The sequence below is a fragment of the Ambystoma mexicanum genome, chromosome 4p (genome assembly GCF_040938575.1).
Source record: "Ambystoma mexicanum isolate Mex_15411 chromosome 4p, UKY_AmexF1_1, whole genome shotgun sequence".
NCBI lineage: Eukaryota > Metazoa > Chordata > Amphibia > Caudata > Ambystomatidae > Ambystoma > Ambystoma mexicanum.
The window spans coordinates 734,228,895-734,250,755 of NC_090927.1; the positions used below are offsets into that span (position 1 = coordinate 734,228,895).

A 21,861-nucleotide genomic window follows, 5' to 3' on the forward strand; every position below is an offset into this window, starting at 1 on the left:
AATTCCTCACTAAAGCAACAATGCAAACACACTAACAATCACAAAGAATGGATTACCAAAAGCAAACAGTTCGAAAATAAATGGAAAGTTTAAAACAGATTGCTGCAAAATGACACGTTGGAAACTTTTTAAAATTCCTGCCTGAAATTATCCAAACGGTTTTTAATAAAAACGGGTGAAATACACTGATTTGGAGTTTTTGGGTTGGGGTATGGAGGTATATCCCAGGGATATTCTAGAAGTGAACATAGGTCTCTAGCTATGAAACTGTGAATTATGCAAGATATAAAAAGGCGCGCTTTGAGTAAAATGAAGCCGTGAAAAGAGGAAAGGAAATCAGTTGTAACAAGAACTGTTTTATTTTAAACTAAACTAGAGTATTCAGGCTAGCCCATCAAAGAGGGACAGTTTATAGTGACTTTTTCGAACGTCATATTTTCGAAATGCCATTTTTTCGACACCAAAATGCCGAAAAAAACATTGTGAATGTTTTTTTTATTGTTTTTTTTAAATGGGGGGGGTTCCCCCAACCCCCCATTTTCTTTATTTGTTACACTTTTTTTCACGAACGAAACCACAATAAAACATATAAAAGAAAAACAAATAGGAATTTTTTATCAAAAAAATGGCATTTCGAAAATGTGTTTTTGAAAATTTGACCGGATACCAAGAGGGACACAGTAAGATCCAGGGCAGATTCACGATTTCAACCCCGTCACCCCAGCGCCCACCCCGGCGGAAACCAGTCCGATCACTCGAAATAGGACTAATGGTTTAGGATTACACAAGACAAAATGACTAAAGAGATGGTGCTAGCACTAGAAATCAGGAGCAGGGTTGCAAGAATGTGTCTGACAGTTTCAAGAAGTTATCAGGATAAGGATAGGATGACTTGAAGAGTAGGATAAGGACAAATGCAAGACAAGATAGGCTGTGGGTTTCAATGGGGTGGCGGTTATACTCATAGTCCACTTTTTAGTTTTGGGATTTTTGGACCGTCAACAGGTTCTGGTCACTTCACGACAGCGTGCCTGGCAAACAGCTGGGAAGTTCTGGTCACCGGATGGCACTTCTGGACTGCCAATTCTGGTCACTGGATACTAAAGATCAGCTGGATGGCAGGATAGCAGCGGGCATGCAGTTAGGGGGCAGCAAGCCAGGCTCGTTCAGGATGCTTCCCAAAAGAATACCACAGCTTTCCCCTTTTTAATGTGAGATTAGTGGGTTTTCAGAATTGAGGCCTTGCTGGGAATAGGATCAGCACTGCTTGTGTTTTGCAGTGGGCCCTGGAGTAGGGTCAGCAATGCTTTGGCCTTGTAGTTGGGATGTGGATGATGAATGGAACAGGACGTCAGCGCAGGAAAATCAGGAAGAGTGTGTGTGTGTCTAGAGTCTTGTCAGGGACTCTTATTTATAATGCACAGTGACATCATAGACTATATTGCTGGACCGGCTTAGCTAAGCCCGCCTCTAAACAACTGGATTGGACAATCAATGTTGGTTGCCTCCCCTGGGATGTGACTCAGTTCAGAAGGTTGCATTTACTGAAGTAAAAAGACTTGCCACAGACCTTTTGCCAAAAATCTGTCATACCAGAATTTAGACACTTGTACAGTTGTGGCACCTTAATAAATGACATAATCAGGTTACATATTTTATGTAGAGCACAGCCGTCCAATCCTGCAATCTGCGAGACATTGTTTTGTCCTTTTATACTTTTTTGACCTTTTCTGGGTCTGGTATCATTCCTTGAGCTGAGAATATGTGTCCGAAGATTTGTACAGTTCCCTTAAATTCACACTTCTCCTTGTTTAGTGTGAGATTGGCTGCCTCTAGTGCCATGTATACCCTGGCTAGGTCTTATCCTGCTGGTCCTGATCTTTTCCAAACACTAGTATGTCGTCACTATAGTTCAGGCAGTTTGAGATGTGTTTGATGACACTGTAAATTTTGGCATCAAATGTCTCGTTGGCCGAGGACACCCCAAAGCTTAATCGCTTGTATCTGAACAATCCAAAGTGTGTGATGTAAGTTGTTATATATCTGGACTCTTCACTCAGCTCTAGCTGGTGGTATCCTTTGCTAAGGTCCAGCTTGGAAAAGATTTGCACCCCGTTCAACCGATGGATCATGTCCGTAATTCTTGGGGCTTGATGTCTCTTGTCACGACCCTCGCCCAAAACCCCCTCTGGCAAACCCATTGGCCAGGTGGAGTCAGGACTCGGGCCTCTAGAGCCTGGCATCCTCTTCAAAAGCCCTCATGGGACCAGTCCTGGCACCTATGGCGCCAGGCTCATACACCATGAACAACAATGTGCTTGGGAACTACTTTATTGTATTATCAGCCAACATGGAGGCATCCACATAGCTTGGTTCCTAAGAACCAAGCTATGCGGTCTAGTGTTTTGGGTGTGGCAGGCCTGGAACTACTTTCCTTGGTACTACTTTACCTGGGCTATATAAACCACACCCTGACTGCAGAACATGCTTTGTGTTACTTTGCAGCTTGCAACGTGACACTCACCGTGTCCAGCTATTCCCTCGAACCTCAGAGAAGCAGAACCTGCAAGGAGACAAAAGGAACATCATTAGCAGCAGCATCTTGCCTGCAGTCTTCATCTTTAAACACTCGCAGCAACTGAGAATAGCTTCCTCGAATCTGCATGCCTCCCGGACAGAACGACCTGAAAGAGGAAGATAGAGGCAACATTAAAGAAAGCTGTAGAGACATTTACAAATTACGAACTGCTCAAAATGCTTACCTGGCTGGTCGCCTCTCGGCTGGCACCACTCTGGACATTCCACTCGCGCTGAAGAACACTGCGACCTACAAGGAAGGAAAACACAGGTTAGCAAAGGCAAGACTTTGCAGCGCTGCGCATAGCGCTTACTTACCACATCATAGCGCTCTTAATGTGCCATCATTTACCAGCTGGGCTCAACCAAGCCAGTTCGCCGCGCTGAAGCTCCGCATACCTAAGGGAGAAAAAAGAGACATTTTAAATAAAGAAAGGCATGCAGGATAGCCACAAAACTAAAGAACAGCAATAAGACCTACCTGAACAATATCAAACGGGCCGGCGTCAGTGAAGTAACTGGACCGCACTCGCCCATGAAAGACAACGCGCCCCTGCAAAGAAGGCAGGACGGAGAGCACGCCTAATGCTACCACAAGGCAGAACCTTCCCCGCAGACCACATCAGGGCAAAGCTGAGAAGCATACCAGCGAGTAACCCAGCTGGGTGGCGTCCCTGTGGATACCAGGTGAGCGTAACATTCTCCCTTGTGATTGCTTTGTTGGGCCTGTGCATGCCAACACAAATTCTGATGTCATCAGCCCCTTTCGTAGAGACCGGAACTATGGGTGAGACCCAAGGGGTGGATCTGGTCACCGGCTCCATGTCTTGCTCAAGCACCCTGTGCAATTATTCCTACACCTGCCTCTGGATGTTTATGGGGATTTCACTGTAGTGTTGGGCTATTGGGTGAACCTCACGGTTCATGTGTAAACTTATTTGTCTATTCTGCAGTTTATCTAGCCCTTTAAACAACTTGGGAAACAATTGTTCCCTTTTGTCTGTTGCATCAATGTACTTATATGCCATGAGGCGATATAGTATGTGGATCAGGTCCATGTCTAGGGCAGCCCTGAAACGTAGGATGCATCCACTTTCTGCTGCAGCCTCGAGCACATGTATAGGCAGCATCCTGGACTGCCCCTTGTATTTGCATTCAGATAGGAAATATCCTTTGCATGGCAGTGGCATTCTGGATCTGTAGGGATATGTTTACATCTGCAGGTTTTAGTCTTGAGGCTCTTGGGATTTTACCATACACGTCCTCGCTAATGACATTTATGGTTGCCCCTGTATCAACTAGGAACTCCACCAACAGCCCTTGTATCTGAAGCAACAAAATGGGGCTTAGGGTTTCCCAGGACATATAACTACCCATTTCTCTTTGGTTCTTCCTGGGTGGGTTGTCTGGATCTTTTTTTCTCCCGGATTCTTCGACATAGGAACAGCTGGAGCCACTGTCCAAGTTAGATTGTTCTATCAGGCATCTCACATATCATTTGGGCCTTCGCTTGGGCCTCAAACTGGAGGAATGACGAGTGTGCCATTCAAGTATTGGGTTGTCGGGTAACTGACTCTCTTCCACTCTGTCTTTGTGGAGGCTCATATGGTGTTGGCATCCCCAATTTTGTGCCAACTCCTCTTGCTCAGTTGCGGGACAAGCGGCACACTGCTTTTAAGTGGTTCTCTCCTCTGCATGTTGTACATTGTTGACCCAGGGCGGGACACACACCTTTGTGCTGAAATTCCTAACCGCATCTGTAGCAGAAAGGGTCCCTGTTCTGTTGATGTGTCGAGAATGTGGTCACCTTGTGGAGGGTTCCTGATGAGCAGTGTCGGACTTGGCCAGCTTCAAGATCTCATCGAGCGACCGCTGCTTCTGCAGGAAGCGTTTTCGGAATATGGGTGATTCACATCCCGCAATGATTTGTGATCTCAAGGCTTCTTCATTGGAATAATTGTTGAAGTCGCAGTGCTTCATCCGTACATGCAGTCGCATTACAAAAGTGTCCACAGACTCCCCATTGTTCTGTTTAGTTGTGTGGAACACGTGATGCTCGTAGTCCACGTTGGTGTGAGTGATAAAGTTTTCAGTAAGTGCCTCCTGAGACCTGTGTAGGAGTCTGTGGTGTCAGCTGTGAGCTTGGCCACAATATCCCTCACATTTGGCTCTATCGCTAGTGACTGCAGGCTGTGCTTCTTTTCGTCATCCAACGGGCCTATGGCTCGTATGTACACATCAAAGTCTCTGACTGACCTTTTCCATCTGGGCCCCAGGGGACTGGTCTCTATAATGTCAAAATGGCGGTGTAATTGCATGGCCAAATTATCTTGTAGACTAAATGGCAGACCTCCCTGTGGCGAGGGTGGTGATGTCGCAGGTATCGCAATGTGGTCTTGTTGACATAGTGTGGCTGCTGATTGTCCCTAATCGTCCACCAATATTCTGACTTGCTGTCCTGTGGCAGCTGCTCTGCCAAACTCCTAAGGCTGTCAAACTGCAAGGTTTTATTTGTGCTATGCAGGCTGTGAAAACCTCTGGGTTTTATTTGTGCAGTGCACTGGTGGTTTAGTGAAGTCTCCCTGCAGAATAAAAGTCTTATTGGGGCCCAGGCTTCTCCTACTCCACCCACTGTGCCAGTATTTAGCAGCTTTGAGGTCCCAGTATAAGGGTGGTGGAGGCTGGATTGCCCTTCCCACACCTCCCCAGCGTGTTTCATTGACTCAGCAGTGACAGCAAAAACTTGTGATAGACCGAGGCCTTCATTGTTTATCATGCATGCCAACCCTCCAGATTTAGGTGGGAGAATCCTGATTTTTCTGTGAAAAATATTGAAAATGTTCACGATCTGCCTAAAATAATTCTTTCCCCAATGCATTCCAATGGGAAAAATGTTGGCCCCAATTTCTCTGATGAAATCTCCCTCCCCAGTGCGCTGGAATGTTGGCACGTATAGTTTATTGTGTTTATGCATGCTGCTCTTCGCGTGCACTGCTAATATTGCTGCTCCGGGCCACCGTACCTTGAATTTGCAGACCGTGTTGACTGCTCCCTTGCTTCCAGGACGTTGCACACTCCAGCACAGCCTGCGATGCAGTCAGCTGCATATCATTGTGTCTGCAGGGCGCTGACACGTAATGTTTCAGCACACCTCCTCTGGCGTTTGTACTAGCGCGTACGCTGTGTTTTCCTTCATCGCCAGTGTCGGATGGCTCTGTCATCATAGCCTTAGCCTCCTGCACAGCGCCATGTACACAAAGAAGGCCTGGACACCAGGCTGGATCACACACGTCTTTATTCTTTGCAATTACACCATGAACTGCGTGCAACCCCTCCCCTTTCGCCCACCCGGCTCACCCTGCCTTCCGACACCCTCCCATATGAGATGATCAGACACTACAGGAGCCACCATGGTTAAACTTCAAATTAAAGTAGCAGTGCTGTGCAGTTTGGTGCACATTTTGCCTAAGTGTCTCTCATGGATGAACATATTGGGGGCCAAATTCCTGCCAAATGCAAACTGCAACTGTAATGTTTTGATTCATTCTAAGACAGTAAAGCTATTAACTAGGGCGATTGTTATTATAGCGAGAAGAGTAAAGCCTGACTTAGAATGTAAAGGTCGAACATACCATACATAGAGAGCGGTCGAATGCAAAATATTAGGAGGTTTCGGGACCTGAAAACATGGCCAGTCCACCTTAAGGGGAGAACCACATTAAGGGAAGAAGAGGGAAGCCAAGGACAAGGGGAAGAGTGGAGGAAGAGCAGTGCTGGTAGTCCCCAGGAACAGAAACCTGTACAGGTAATAAAGGATGGTTGCAGAGATCCCTGTCTCTGTGTATTTATGTACATGGTGTGCAGGGCCCAGGCCCTTAGGGCACCAGTGAGGCGAGGCCATGCAGGTCACAACAGGAAGGAGACATAGCATATAGTAATTCACTATGTACTGTCAATAGTGCATTTGAGATTAAATGTAAAGTGGCCAGAATATGATAATGTTCAAATGCCATTATTTACCCTTCATCACAGTTTTCTTTCAACAGGTGTACGGGTTAAGCTGTTCATTTTCAATTGTAATGGCTTTGACTCTTCCTATTCATACTATAACTGCACTATTTACCAATCATCCTTGAAAATAGTAGAACTTCTCCACTATTTACTGTTCATTCTTTAGAATAGACACTACCTTAAAAAATGAATAAATGAAGAAAGGGAACTGGCAGTGTTACATACCTCTCAATTCACAAGCTTGTGGCAGGTATCACCAGCGGAATGGTTAATCCCCCTCACTAACGTGAGAGGGGGTTTAGATTCTATTAAAGAGAAGGAGGCGAGTATTATGCAATCATTCTTTACTTCTGACAACCACAGCAGCAAAGAAAAAAACTTTACAAACCGAAACGTTTGAAGTACAGAAAACTGAAAACAGAGTTTTAAAGTCCATGTAGGGGAACCCCACAATCCAAGATGGAGGACAGGTCATGCCCTGTAGGTAACCAATGGGCAAGGACCCACTCCCATATAAGTCTTTTACTCTAAACCCAACTCCTCTTTCTACAGCTGTCTTGCATCAGACGCCAACTGTGAGGAAAAAACTGTAGCACGGAGACAGAATCCACACGAAGCTCAAAGGATCTCAACCCCGCCGTCTGCTGATACTGTGAAGGGCTGCTCCTGAACTTATCACCTCACTCCGGAGCTGTAACAATGACAAAACAATTGGTGGGTAGGTGGTCTTAATACTCACCTCCTTGTCTTTAATAGAATCTAAACCCCCTCTCATGTTAGTGAGGGGGATTAACCATTCTATGACAAGACAGGAGGCTTCATATTATGCAAGTTCAAAGCCCTTGCATCTCATTAATTGCAACATGATCAATACGCTTGTGATAAAATGTTTTGAATATTGATTCCCTAGACCAATCAGCTGCTTTTAAAATCTGTTCAAGACTACCCCCCCCCCCCCCACAGGAAAGTGGCCTTAGATGCCATGGTGCCTCTTACTGAATTAGGACCAAAAGAGGAAGCGTCAATCCCTGCTTCCTTCATAACCCACTTAATCCATCTGACTTAATTGGCAGGGGACACCAGTTTATGGGGCTTTCTATAGGAAATTAGCAGCTGAGAGGTATTAGGAGGTCTAAAAACCTCTGTTTTCAACTCAAAACATTTTAAGCACTGTATCACACATAATTTAGAAATTTCTGGAAAAGCTGGATCAGAGCTGGAGGAAATTAAACACTTAGTTCTCCTGGAAATAAAGAAGGTGACCCCCTGAGGGGTGAACACTTTGTTGTCCACATCCAATGCTCTAATATAAGAGATCATTTTAATAGAAAACAAGACATAACAACATAGCTAGTTTGGAGAAAAAAAATGTCATTAGCGGGCTAAGAGCGAAACAGATCTAAAACGATATTAACATCCCATAGAACTGAATACCTAGCTTTAGGTGGAACCTTAATTCGTATAGATTTTAGGGCCCTGTGCACTAAGAAGTGTCTGCCCACTGGTTCCCCTTTAACCAATTCATATCCTGCCGAGATCGCCGATCTAAACCCGTTTATAGTCCTGTAGGCCTTCCCTCTTTAAACAACTCCACAAAAAAAATGTACCACGTCTACCGCAGGGGCAGAAACAGGATTGAAGTGTTGAGCCACACACCAGCTTACCCAGCGGTTCCATGCCAAAGAGTAACCTGACTCGGTAGAGGCCGCCCAGGAGTCCTTGATGACACCGATAGAGTCCGGAGAAAGTCCCTGAAAGCACCAGGAAGAGCTGAAATCTTCCAAACCTGAGGGAGAGGTGCCCCTGAAGCACCAGCTCGTGAGGAAGACCCGCCGGATCCGACAGGGGCCGTGGGTGGAGAGGGAGAAGACGAGGAATATCCACTGCCAGCTCCAACAGGGCTGGAAACCACACCTGGGAAGGCCAATAGGGGGTTACTAACACCAGTGTTGCCCCTTGCCTGCGCACATGAACTAGGACCCTGGCTATCATGGCAAAGGGAGAGAAGGCATATGAAAGAGGCCCCGACCAATCCTAGAGGAAAGCGCCGGTTGCTAGCGCACTGTGATCTGGTCTCAAACTGTAGAATTGGGGAACCTGTCAGTTGAGCCTCGAGGCAAAGAGATCCACTTGAATCGGACCCCAAAGAGATGAGATCTTGGCAAAGAGAGCCCTATACAGCATCCAGTCGCACCTGTCCTGGAAATGCCTGGAATTCCAATCCGCAACATCGTTGTTGACCCCCGGAAGGTATTCCGCTTTCAACAGAATGTCCCGATCCAAACAGAAATGGCAGAATTCCCTCGCTAAATCTGCTAAGGCCTTGGATTTTGTCCCCCCAAGATGGTTGATGTATCGAACTGCTGAGACATTGTCCATCCGGAGAAGGACACAGCAATTCCCCTGGTCTTTGGGAAGACTCTTGATTGAAAGGAGCCCGCTAACAACTCCAGACAATTGGTATGTAGCTGCTTTTCTGAAGTAGACCACTTCCCGCCTGTGGAGACCTGCCCTACCTGGCCCCCCAGCCCGCTCTGCTGGCATCTGACACCAGGACCACATCCGGGGAGGGACCAAAGATTGCTCTGCCATTCCAGGCATCCATGTGCCTGAGCCACCAAAAAAGCTCTGTCCTGGCTTCGGGAGACAGAACCACTAACTGCAAGTACGACAGACTCTTTCGAAGATTTTTTGGCCTTCAGTCGCTGTAACGCCCTGTATTGAAGAGGGGCCGGAAAGATAGCTTGGATGGAAGCTGACAACATTCTCACAACCCTGGCCAGCTGCCTGAGGGAGACCTTCCCTTTCCCGAGGAGGAGACAAATCTCCTTCCTTATTTTGGAGAGCCTGCAATCCGGAAGGAGAAGGATGCAAAGCTTTGAATCTATTTTGAAACCCAGAAATTGGATACATTGCATAGGCTGGAATATGGATTTCTTTACATTTATGACAAACCCCAATGTTTGGAGTAAAATCACTGTTAACCCTAGATGAGCCTGAAGAATCTGAGAACTTTGAGCTAGCAGAAGCATGTTATATTATTATTTGAATTCCCTTGGACCTGAGGTGAGCCATCACTGGTTTCATCGAATCTAAGTGATTTGCCCGCGGCTGAAACTACTGCGGGCAAAACGTTCACATGAGAAAGGTGCAAACTACCAAAATTTCACACCTTTCTCATGCGAACACACAAACATACTCACACCCACACACACACAACACACCCACACCCTCAGCACACCCCCACCCACACCCCCAACATAAACAAGCCCCACTTACCTTCATCTTCACGCTGGGTTCCTGCAGTGCCAGTTCCCTTTCACTTCCGTGATCGGGAACTGGCGCCACAGGGTCCTTTTCTTTTCTTTTCTTTTTTTTTTAAACAGAAGGCTGCGGGGGTGTCCCATGCAATCCCCACTCACTATACCATGAAGTGTAGTGAGCGGGGCGATGTGGAGGACACAACGGCAGCCCCCGTTTATTTTTTTTACAATGCTACCACCAAAGGTTCGAACTTTTGTTGTTCGAACCTTTGGTGTTAGCATTTTTAGAACTTTTGGTCATTGCGACCATTTGTTTTTGGTAAAATCATCCTAAACCGTTTCATCAACTTGGTGAAGCACCAGGGGGCTAACGAGAGGCCAAACGGAAGGTAGGCGAACTGCCAAGTCTGATACCCACACTGGAACTGAAGGAACTCCTGGTGGGGAGGAAAGACAGAGACCACCAGGTACGCATCGTCGAGGTCTATCTTGACCATCAAATCCGCCGGGAGAAGGGTATCTTTGAGAAGGTGAATTCCTTCCATTTTGAAGTGGTGATACACCACAAATGATTGGAGGGCTTGCAAGTTTATGACTGGGCGAAAACCCTCCTCCGGTTTGGGACTAGAAAAATCGTGCTCAAGAACTGGGAGGCTGAAAAAGACGCTTGGACCACCGCCTTTTTGAAAATGAGGTCCCTGACCTCCGCATCTATCAATTGCTGTTTGTCCTTGTCTAACACTAGGGGAGACAGCAAGGTTATTTGGCAAGGGGGAGAATAAAACTCTATTTGAAACCCCTTCACCGTCTGTAACACCCAGGGATCTGAGGTGAGAGTTTCCCGTTGAGGAAGAAACCTGGCCAGCTGCCCCCCAAACCTTTGTGGGAAGAAACTTTTAACACATGTGGCATTACCTGGACCTGATCTTGATCTACCAGCACCCCTGCCGGTACGTCCTCTCCAATGGAAGCCCCTCTGGGGGTAAATCTCAGCTTGCACTCCTCGAGCAGAGGAGGAATTGTGTGCACCTCTTGATGCGTACTGGCGGGAAGGGTAGAGCCCTGGGAGAAACGGCCAGAGAAGCGGGCTCTACCTCTTCCGGTCGACAAAAACCTTAGGGGCAAAGACTTTCTTTACGTTGACCTGCGCCTTGTCCAATGCGGTAAAAGTATGAACATATGCAGAGAGATCTTTAATGAACCTGTCCCCAAACAAGTTTCCTTGGGCCTTATGCCCCGCTTCTCCTTCTGCCATATGTGCCAACTTAGAATCAAGCTGCATAAGTAGGGACTTGCGATGCTCTCTAGATATGGCTGCGTTGGCATTGCCGAGCAGGCAAACTGTTCTTTGAATCCAGCCCCTCAGGGCTTGTACATCAATCGGGGCATTAGAAAAAGCTGCCTCTTCTGCCAATTCAAAAATCTGGGTCACCGGACCCAACACATAAAACAATCTGTCCTGGCAACTCCTCCAGGCCTTGTCTACCCCCTTTTTTGGGTTTTTCCCTTTCTGGGACAAAAAGGAGACCATAGACTGGTCAATATCCAGAGTAAGGGCCAGCTTATCTGGGAGGACTGGCCTAGGGCACTTTGAACGCAAACTTGTTTCTATCCTCCTTCGGCAGGGGGTGTCTAACTCAGTAGGTCAAAAAGGATGATACTGCATCGAGGGGTGCCATTCCTCTGACCTAGGGTGCTGAATAAGCGCTGGGTCAAAGAACGGAATCCCACTACCATCAAGCATTGGCCCTTGGGACGGAAGCACCAGGTCCACCTTTCTCTTACGCCTCTTGGGAGGTGAGTCTGAATCCTCCGAACTATCCGTAGTGGTAATGGTCACTGCAGGGACACTAGCAGGAAGCTGAGAATTGCCTGACCCGAAGGGAACTGACTGGTGCTGTTGGGACCCATCCAACCTGCGCTTCTGACCACTCTCTGGGGGGGAAACCTGACATGGGGCAGTAGCTGGACTGAGTTGTCCTTGTAAATGCTTGGACTTACTTGTACATTTACGGGGGGACTTGTTTAGGCATAGAAGAACCCTCCCCTGGTGAAGGGTGAAAATCGGAGACAGTGCTGTGTATAAGGATGTTTGAATAACTTCAGCCACTGATGGCTGGACAGGGAGGGAAGGTTCCCCTAAAGGCCTATGAACTGCATTCTCCCCCAACCTCTCACTTTTTTTGGAAGGCCTCACTTGGGTACTGGCGTCTGCTGAAGAGGGGCCCTTGGACCCTTCACTAGCCATAACCAAACCCAATATGTAATGTGGATAATAAAGAAACAAATTCACACCTTCAAACAGAAATGCATAAAAACCCCAGCCTAGCAGGCACGGGTTAATACAGATGAACCACTGTATAAAATGCAGCACTCACTAACATGGAGGGGAGCAAAACGCAGAGCAGGTGAATTTGCCCATAACCCCTTAAAGGCATTGTGTGAGGAGAATGCCTCATGGCAAAACGTCAATCAGACGCATCCAATATATATAACTGCTTAATAGCAGTGAGCAAGAGAAATGTCTTGCGACCTCACAAGCAGGCGAAGCCTGCAGCCGAGCAGGCTTATCACAATGCGACGCGTGGCCGGGCCCTCGAGCCCCCGGAGAGCTTCCCGAAGCGAGAAGCCCAACCTCCACGTGTGCATGCAGCAAGGCCCTTGTGTCGGGATTGAGGAGAAAGTTGCACAAACTCATTCCGCTCGGAGGCGGAGCTCTCCCTGTGCGACCGCGGCTTATAAAAAAAAGCCCTGCGATGGACGCACACAGCGAGGGTAATTAAGCTCATAAACAAAGTTAAAACAATTCAGCGTGACAGGAAATACCAGCATCCGTGACATGCCCCAAATATAAGCTTATCAAATCTTGTTACGCTCACCTGGTGTCCACGGGGGCGTTGATCTGGACCGGCCTGATGTTACTTCTTCCAGTGATACACGGAGCGCCGAGATGACGAAGTGGACTGGGCCACCCAGCTTGGTCTGTGTGGCTCATATGAATACTCTTCTGTAATGCAGAAAGGGGGAATTAACCACCTGTGAGGTTTAAGCTTAACCCCACCTTCTCCCCATGAATTACTTTGGGACTCCTTTAGATTCTCACCTGATAATCTGGAAAGATGAACTCTCCATCCTGCTTCAAGTGCAGGGGCGCGTAGATGACCAGTTGCCTCACTGGTGTGGGAAGTTGGCGAGTTGCAGACGGTGTTGACTCCGTAGAGGTAATAGTTATAAAGAGTTCAAAACGTCTGGAATTCACTCTGTCCAATTCCCCTAGGTTGCCCTTATGGATCTGGAAAGAGTTCACGTGGCAACCAGAGATGCGCAGGTAAGTGTTTATAAAAGCTGTTTCGGAATAAAGAGGGAAGCTTGCTCTAACCTGTGGTCTTTTCCTTTTCAGGCATCCATTCGGAGGAAGATCCATGGATTGAAGCGTTTACCGCAACCGGGTAAGTCTGTAGCGGAATGTTTCCCCATAGGGGCCGGGTGTGGCGGAGATGCGGAGGAGGTCGCGCCGACCCGAGATTAGGTGAGTATCCCCGGTGATCTCAAGTAAGTCTTAATATTTGCCTTTGTTGTCTTAGATAACTCTCTGTTGCTCACCTTATTGTTATTATGTCCATAGGTGATGAAGAGCGCCGCGAACTGAAGATGCGCGTGAAGGAATGCTGAAAATGGCAACAGGTGAGTTCAGCGCGGCGTTGCAGGAGGCGCGGAAAGAGCGTCTAATGGATTCTTTCTTCCAGGTCCAAGTCGGGAAGATGCAGGATTCAAGTGAGTATGAATAAAACTCTTGCTCTAACCTTTCCTTCTGCTTTCCTTGCAGGGTTCAGGAGCTCCGGAGTGTAGACGGGCGTGGCTGAAGTCTGGAAGCTGCTGCAGGCACGGTGAGCGTTACGCTGCTACTGCAGAATAACGCGAAGCATGTGTGGCTGTCCGGGCGTGGCTTAAATAGCTTTGGAAGAAGTCCCAGGAAAGTATTCTTCGACTGCCCCACCCAGGTAAGAAAATAGTCCCTGCATTAAAATAGTCCCTGCTAAGCCTCATTTGGCTTAGGTCTTCATGCAGCATGGTCTGCATCAGGTGAGTAAGCAGCATGGTCTGCTTTAGGTAAATTATCATTGATGAGCCTGGCGCCTATGGCGCCAGGACTGACTTTGTCCTTATGAGCCTGGCACCAAAGGCACCAGGACTGCACCCAAACAGCCCCTAACTGGGGCTTTTGGGCATGCTCCAAATGGCGTGATGCCTGCTTCCGGGGCTGCTGGGCCTGGTCTGGTTTCCCGGGGGCAGGCATCATGACAAATCTAGACACAACTACATAGTAAAACTGTGGTCAACAACAGTAAACAACATTAAGTAGCTCTAACTGAAAGCACTGACAGCACAATAATCATAGCTCTCAACTCACACGCTTTTGGCGGGTGTCACCCGCCTTATAAAGGGCTGACTCACCCACCAAGCCTACTGCACGCCCATTGATTCCAATGGGGGTCTCACCCGGCAAAAACAAAATCGGGTGATTTCACCCGCCTTTGCAACACAAATGGTTGAGAGCTATGCAATAATGCACAACTGGGAAGGGGGTGACTTAACTTGTGGCGTCAGAAGCAAAGAAAGAAGAGTTGGGTTTAGAGTAAAGGACTTATATGGGGTGGGTCCTTGCCCATTGGTCACCTACAGGACCTGTCCTCCATCTTGGATTGGGGGAGTTCCCCTACATGGACAGTTTTCTGTGTTTCAAACTTTTCGGTTTGTAAAGTTTTTTTCTTTGCTGCTGTGGTTGTCAGAAGTAAAGAATGAGTGCATAATATGAAGCCTCCTGTCTTGTCATAGAATCTGTTAAAATACACAACAAGCTATTTACCCGACAAGCTATTTACCCGTCCACATAGCTCTCAACTCACACGCTTTTGGCGGGTGTCACCCGCCTTGTAAACAGCTGACTCACCCGCCAAGCCTCCTGCACGCCCATTCATTTCAATGGGCCTCTCACCCGCCAAAAATAAAATCGGGTGTTTTCACCCGCCTTTGTGACATAAATGGTTGAGAGCTATGCGTCCAGCGCCCATAGACTTGAATGTGCTCTCACGTGCTGTACATAGAATTCTTCTTGTTTCCTGGATGTTTATTGTTCTATTTGCTGCTGTCATTATTTACTTGCAATTAATAAGTTCGTGCAAAATCTATGCATGTTTTTATTCATATCAACATTACTTGTTCTAATTCGGCAGACACTAAGAAAGACTAGTTCAAGCATGGTTTAATCATTCTGGGATTTGTAGTAACGGAAACTATTAAACTACAAGTCCCAGAGTTCAAAGTTAAATGAAGCAGTGGACGAACGTCTTCCGAATGGATGTGCCCTGTTAATAAAATGTAGCATACGTATGCATTTGTCCTCTTATCAAAAGAAATGCGCAAATATTTTTGAGAGCCCAGTCTTTTATTTTTACTTTCAACGGACAGTTATCTCTCAATAGTTCGCAATATTTGGTGGGTAGCGTTATAGTTTAATTTTGGGGTCAAAACATGAAAACACATCATCTGTGCTATCTATGGTGTGACGACGAGGCTGTTTTGCTGATACTCCTTCCGGGTAAGGATTGGATAGTTGTTCTGTGGCTAGGACCGTTTGTGGAAATCTCGTTTCTACTTCCTAGGACACAGGCAAAGTAGACGGACAGAAAGCGTTGTTACATTGGCTTCCTTGGTTGCCATGACGACACTGCTGCGGCGGGCGGCTTGAGTAATCATGTCTTATGTGCGCCCTGTGCCTGTGTCTCGTGTGTTCGCGGCTTTGTGTCCCCAGGAAACCGAGCAAGGGGAGCGCAGCCCCCGAATTTATCAGCATATGGAAAATCAAGAGAACCAACCGAGCTCGTGCCCGAGGGGAACAGTTCCGCGCGAGGTGCACGTAAGCGGAGTTGCTGAGCTTTCTGCGCCCCCAGACCGCGCGCAAGTGTCGGTGCAACTGAACAGCAGCAAAGACACAGCAGCAGATGCCAAGAACAGCGTGAACCGTCGTCTGGAATACATACTGCAGTGCCTGCGGCAGCACGGCGTGAAGGTAAAAAGGGGAGCGAAGGGTGCATGTACGTTGACCCACGGATAGAAGTGTAATATAAATTATTGGTAAGTCGCACCACGAGTTCTTTTGCATTTTAGAGAGCGTCAGAGGCTCAAGAAATGTGTCCTTGACGCTTGTTCTTTCGCCGGAGCAAAATAGATAATCGGTCCAGCCGAACATTTAAGCACTGCCGTTTCCCAAGTCACAGCTAAGCAGAAACAGACACTGTCCATGGCTCTGCAGGTCGTTAAGTGATCAGGTTACAAACACATTCTTTTATCAGTGGCAGAGCCTTTCATATGTGTGATCGAACATTTCCAACTCAAAGAGATCGCACAATGCCAGTTACCTTGTAAATATGTTCTAGTTAAAGTGAGCAACACAAAGCACCGGTTTAAAGATTTGTTTATATTGATGATGTCTACTAACTTGATATGCAAAACAATACAGTTGCGTTAAGTCACCAATAACGTGCTGGAATTTTGTGACAAAGAATCAGTATATCTATCTTTGTTTATTACACAACTTGTATTACATGTTTTAAAGTCACTGAAAGTACAATGGGGTTAACTAGATGCATCAGGTTGGCATTATCTTGCTTTCTGGGACTTGTAGTTTACCATTCAGGCTGTAAAAATTAAAGCCACAGTGATATTATTTTGGCTTAACATATTGCCATAAGGATTTACATGCTGTCCTGTGGCTTTATTGTGCAATTTGTGTTTTTTGTAAGTAAACTCTATAAGACAGTATTACTATAGATCTTGAAATCTAACTATTTGAGCCAAAGTTTGTGATCCTAGACATCCCGGCCACCTGGCCGACCATCCCACTCCCTCCTTTTTAGACGCACAGCCAGAATAACACTAGTTCTTTTTTTTTTTTCCACTTCCACCCCTGCTTTGACCCAAAACAACGGACCTCCAGTGGGCAGTAGTGCTCCTATACTCACAGCCCCATACCTCCATTGCTGAAATCGAAACAATAATTGGCATAGCCAATAGGTCTTGATTTGTAAATATAGAAGGGATGGAATGCCATATGCGAGGGCAGAAATGACGACCTTTTGATTTTCTAATTATATGAAATGATACTGGTAATAAGGTGGGTTTTGCTAATCGGACTCCATTTGGGATAACTTTTTTAAAAAATGTGGTTAGCTGACAATATCAACCTTTCAAATCAACGAGTCAGTACACATTAAAATTGTTCTAGTTATCCAGATACCAACATTAACAGGATATTCATTTACAGATAAAATAAAATGCCAATACTATTGCTTTGCAATGTTAGCAAAAATGAAATATGTAAAATATGGGCAAAAGAAAAAGCAATATATATCAGACAACTTAAAACCCTATACAGTTTACAAGGCTTGGTATCAATTGAGGCAACATAGAAACTTGTTACTAGCTTATTGTCTGCCAGAAGCATGCCCATTTAGATGGAACCTATTTGGAGCGATGGACTTTGCTTGAAAGACGGCTGTAATATCTTGTAAAATCTTATCAGACTGCTATAGTAGTAAAATATGCTTCAAGAAAATGAACTGCAGCTATTTTTACAGCAAGCCTAGAGTTGAAGAAAATGAGCTGCCATATGCCGTCAGAGTCTAAGGAACGATAAATGAAAAATCACATTTTTGAAGTATAGTTGACATTTGGATGCCAAAGCAGGGCAATCTACAATGAGACGTTGTAATGTTTACTGTTGCAGAGTATCAACGCAAAACCGGCAGAAATTCTGATCTTTTGAAATCTGACCCCTTCTCGCTAACATGTCATTGATATGATATGGCATTTGTAACACGCCCATACATAAGTGTTTCAAGGCGTGACGAGGCAGGGAGGGGGGAACAAGGGGAAGACCGACAACGATCCTACTAGGCCAGGTGTCATTCAGATCGTGCAAGTGCAGGGGTAGGGGGAAGGGAAAAAGTGCAAGGGGAAGGGAAGGGAAGGGGAGGGGGGAAGTGCAGTACAAAGTAAGTAGAATAAAAATAAATAAATAGGGCCAGCTGGTGGCAAGTGCAAGGTAAGTGCAGACAAGTGCTGGGAAGGGGGGGTTGTAGGGTTACAGAGACAGTCCCGCAGTGCAGGGGTTGCCAGGGAGGCAGTGCAAGTGGAGAGTGGCTGGGCCCAGGACCGAGGTCGGTGAGAGTGGCCCAGTTGCAGATTCAGTGCAGTTTCAGTGAAGAATTTAGCAGGGGAGAGGGAGAAAGAAAGCAGAAGCAAAGAGGAAGGTTTTGAGGTGCTTCCGGAACTGGAGATGGTTCTCCTCGAGCTTCATTAGTAAGCCATAGGTTTAACCTAAAGCGTAGATATTGGTAACGAATATGGGGGGCTGGACACTTTACTAAATCTGCCATTTTGCAACATTTGTTATGTCCAAATAGAGACCCGTTGAAATCTTTGTAAGAGTCACATTTTGAATAATTGCTTGTCCAGTCAAATTCAAATAGTTTGATCTTTGCTCGAACGGGATTCTCCAATAGGAGATCCAATGTTATGGAGGTATCTGATAGTGCATCCAAAACACAAGTCTGCCATTTACAGGGAAAGTGATGGTCAGATTTCAAAAGATATTATGCTACTACACTCAGGATGTTATTTGTTCTGAGACCTAGCAGACATTTCCGCAGTAATGTGGACATTTTCCATAAAACATGAGCATGTACTGAAAGGGAGTTCCATTCAAATCGTATGATCGGTAAGAGCGAACATTTTCGAAGTTTTAATACTTGTCTCCAAAATCGCGCCTCAAGCAGACCCTCTTGGGAGTCTTGCTTCGATTCCATACAGGAGAATTGGGACAACTTTTTGTTGAAAAAACATCATTACATGCGTACAGGAGAATTTGTCATATTTGTACAACTTAACTTTTGCCTGTGAAATCAGTGTTGTTAATTTTAAGTCTAGGTTTTGTTCAAAAATGGCATCTGAGATGGAGTTATTAAATGACACTCCTAGTTATTTATATTGCGTTACTACCTTTAGTTCAGAATGTCGTAACGACCACTTAAACGTGGAGGTGGTTGTGTTTTTAGTACCACTGTTGCTACTACTTGTGTTTTGTCAATGTTTATTAGCAGGTTGTTGTCATAGGCGTACATGTCTAACCTATCAAGAAGATTTTGTAACCCTTTAGGGGTCTGAGATAGGAGGAGCCATGCAACTCGTTGTAGGCCCAATTTCAGTGTATCTGAAACTATGGCTGTAAATGTTTCACCCATGTCTAGAATAAATAAATTAAACAAAATGGAGGCCAAAATGCATCCCTGTTTTAGGCCCCGCTCTGTCGAAAAACATGAGGACAATAATCCTTCCAATGTTAGTCTCACCTGCATGGTTGTTTCTCTGTGCAAGAGTTTAATTGGGGTGAGAAGCGAACTAGGGCATTTGTAACAGATTAATTTCTCATACAATAAGTGGCGGTCAATGGAATCGAAGGCCGCCCGGAAATCTACGAATGCTAAATATAGCGGTTGTTTCCGAGTGGCATAGTATGATTTAATCATATTTAATGTACTGATGTTAAGCGAAGTTCCTAAACAGGCCACAAACCCCGATTGGAAAGGGTCTCTCATGTGCCTATCTGAGGACTACTTATTTAGGTCTTGCAGAATGATTCGATGGAAGATTTTACCACGGGCATCGAGGAGTGCAATTGAACGATAACTAGAAAGTGTGCATTGGTCACCTTTTTTGTAAATGGACAGAAGAATGGAATGTTTCCAAGATTGAGGTAGTTGCTGTGTAGTGATTGTGGCTAAAGATGTTATACAACACCTCTGCCCAGATCTCTGGATGTTGTTTAAAATTAAAGTTTGAGAGACCATCCGGGCCCGGGGCTCGCGAACGGCTCACTTTATGGATGTAAAATAAGATGTCTTCTTTATCGAAGTCTAGATGGAATTTTGTTAGATCTGATGCAGAGGTAGAATGCATTATTTCACCTGGGGCAGCATATAGTTGTGAACAATAGGTGATCAGTCACATTCTGTGACTCCTTGGGATTGTAGAGCTACCTGAGGCCCTGTGGACGCTTGGTTGATGGCTGACCATATTTCAGCTGTATTTTTAGTTTGCAATGCAATACTCTCAACATCTTTGCTCCATCAAGTTGATATATTAGAGATTTACGATTACGGAGCCAATTATTGTATTTAGTTTTCAGTTGAATTAAGACTGCTCCCCGAGAGCCATCAATCAGTTTCAGGGCTTCTCGTTTATGTAATCGATACAGGGTTTTCCGTTCTCTTATATCTTGATTTATATATCTTGTAATTCTGGAGCAGTTTTGATTTGTTGACGAGGGGTGGATTGAAAAAGCTGCATTAGGTGATGATATATAACTTCTTGATCTGTTACACCAATAGTGTTTTTGTGTATTTCTGAGGCTAGATGATTGCTGAATAATTTAAAGGCGGTCTCAGACCAACGTAATCTGTTACGACTGGGATTGATTATTAAATGTCCCTTGGTTGGATTTTGAAAGATGGTAGCACAAGGATTTTTTACAGACCTTGTCATTATGAGCATGTTATGATCGCTCAAGTCAGTTAACATAACCCGAAAATCGGTAACTTGAGTTATGAGGGCAGAATCAACGTAGACATATTCAATTACAGCAAAGCTATTTTCTCTATGCCACTTTGGGTTTGGTGGGATGTCGGCTTTGAAAGTTCCATTTAGCATTTGGAGGTTCCGAGTTTTAATGAAATGGTTCCATTTTGCCAATCTTCCAGCAGATTGGGAGGGATTGAATCGTAGGCAATGAAGATTCAGGTCCCCCACTATTATAATCTTCGAGACATTGGAATCCAGTGATATAAGTTCCATCAAGTCATTAAGATCTTTGAGGAAGCGTTCATCAGATATCCTCATTGAGTTCCAATGAACATTCATTAAGGCATATACCGTGCAATAGTGATGAGTTTTACCTTCTGAATGAAAGCATTAGGAGAGGCCCATAGCTCGGAGGTAATTCTTGGGCTCTGTTTGACGGCAATTAACAGCCCTGAGGTGGGGCGGCCATGCATGGCTTTGGTGGCTAGGGTCATATGCACATCATGATTATCCCATATAGGGATAGAGGTGAGCCATGTCTCCTGTAGGAAAATCACATTGTGATTATTCTAAAGTGAACGATTGTTTAATGGGTGTTCCAATCCCCTGGAATTCAAACTGAGTAGGGAAATTGAGCTGGATGGCAGAACTTGATCTAGTTGTTGCTGGTTTCCATTGCATTTGCAGACACATTGTGATACCACATGCTCTGGTATCTCTTGGCGTGGCTTTATGGCCAATGTCGAGGCTGATTGTGACAAAGGGGTATTTGACCCAGAACTCAGTTTGTTAGATGGAGGCAAACTTGCCAACCAGATGAAGCCCATAATATAGAGTTGTGTTTTAGCAAGCCATATAGTGTTTGGATCAGTCGAGATTTCATCCATATCAACAGAACTCGGCTTGCTTTCTTGGATTAATTCAATATCTTAGGAGGCAATGTCTTCTTATAACGGTATACTGGGGACATGACCGGCTCCAGGCATGCCATGGGGCAGGGTGGCCTTCTGGGATTGGCACAGTCATGGGGCATGGTAGTGCTTGTGGGCGGCAGGCTTTCAGGCCATTGTCCGTGTGGAGAGCACATCCTCCACTGGCAGGCAAAGCTGCGCCCAGGTCCACTGGGGGCCACATCTGCCATGTGGGTGCCTTTTGCTAGGGAAGCTGGTGGCAGCGGTCAGAGGCTCCCCCAGGCGGGAGGTGACCACACAAAGGTGGCATCAGCGGCTCCTCTTCCCCCAGGCAGGAGCTCACTGCAACAGCGTTTCCTCTCCCCCAGGCAGGAGTTAATTCAATTATGGCAGAGGGGACGTGCCAGGCGGTAGTCTGCCTAATGTGGTGGTGGTCAGGGCCACGCCACTGTCTTTCCCAA

At 45.9% G+C, this 21,861-nt stretch overlaps 1 protein-coding gene across 1 annotated transcript in view; it reads left to right on the top strand.

Moving 5' to 3' along the window:
• The first annotated feature begins 15,458 nt into the window (after positions 1-15,458).
• Positions 15,459-21,861, top strand: part of IRAK1BP1 (interleukin 1 receptor associated kinase 1 binding protein 1) — a 47,196-nt gene continuing 40,793 nt past the window's right edge. The window contains exon 1 of the mRNA XM_069606288.1: positions 15,459-15,921. Coding sequence (XP_069462389.1) covers positions 15,607-15,921 — 315 coding nt within the window. The 5' untranslated portion in view covers positions 15,459-15,606. The remainder of the gene's footprint in view (positions 15,922-21,861) is intronic.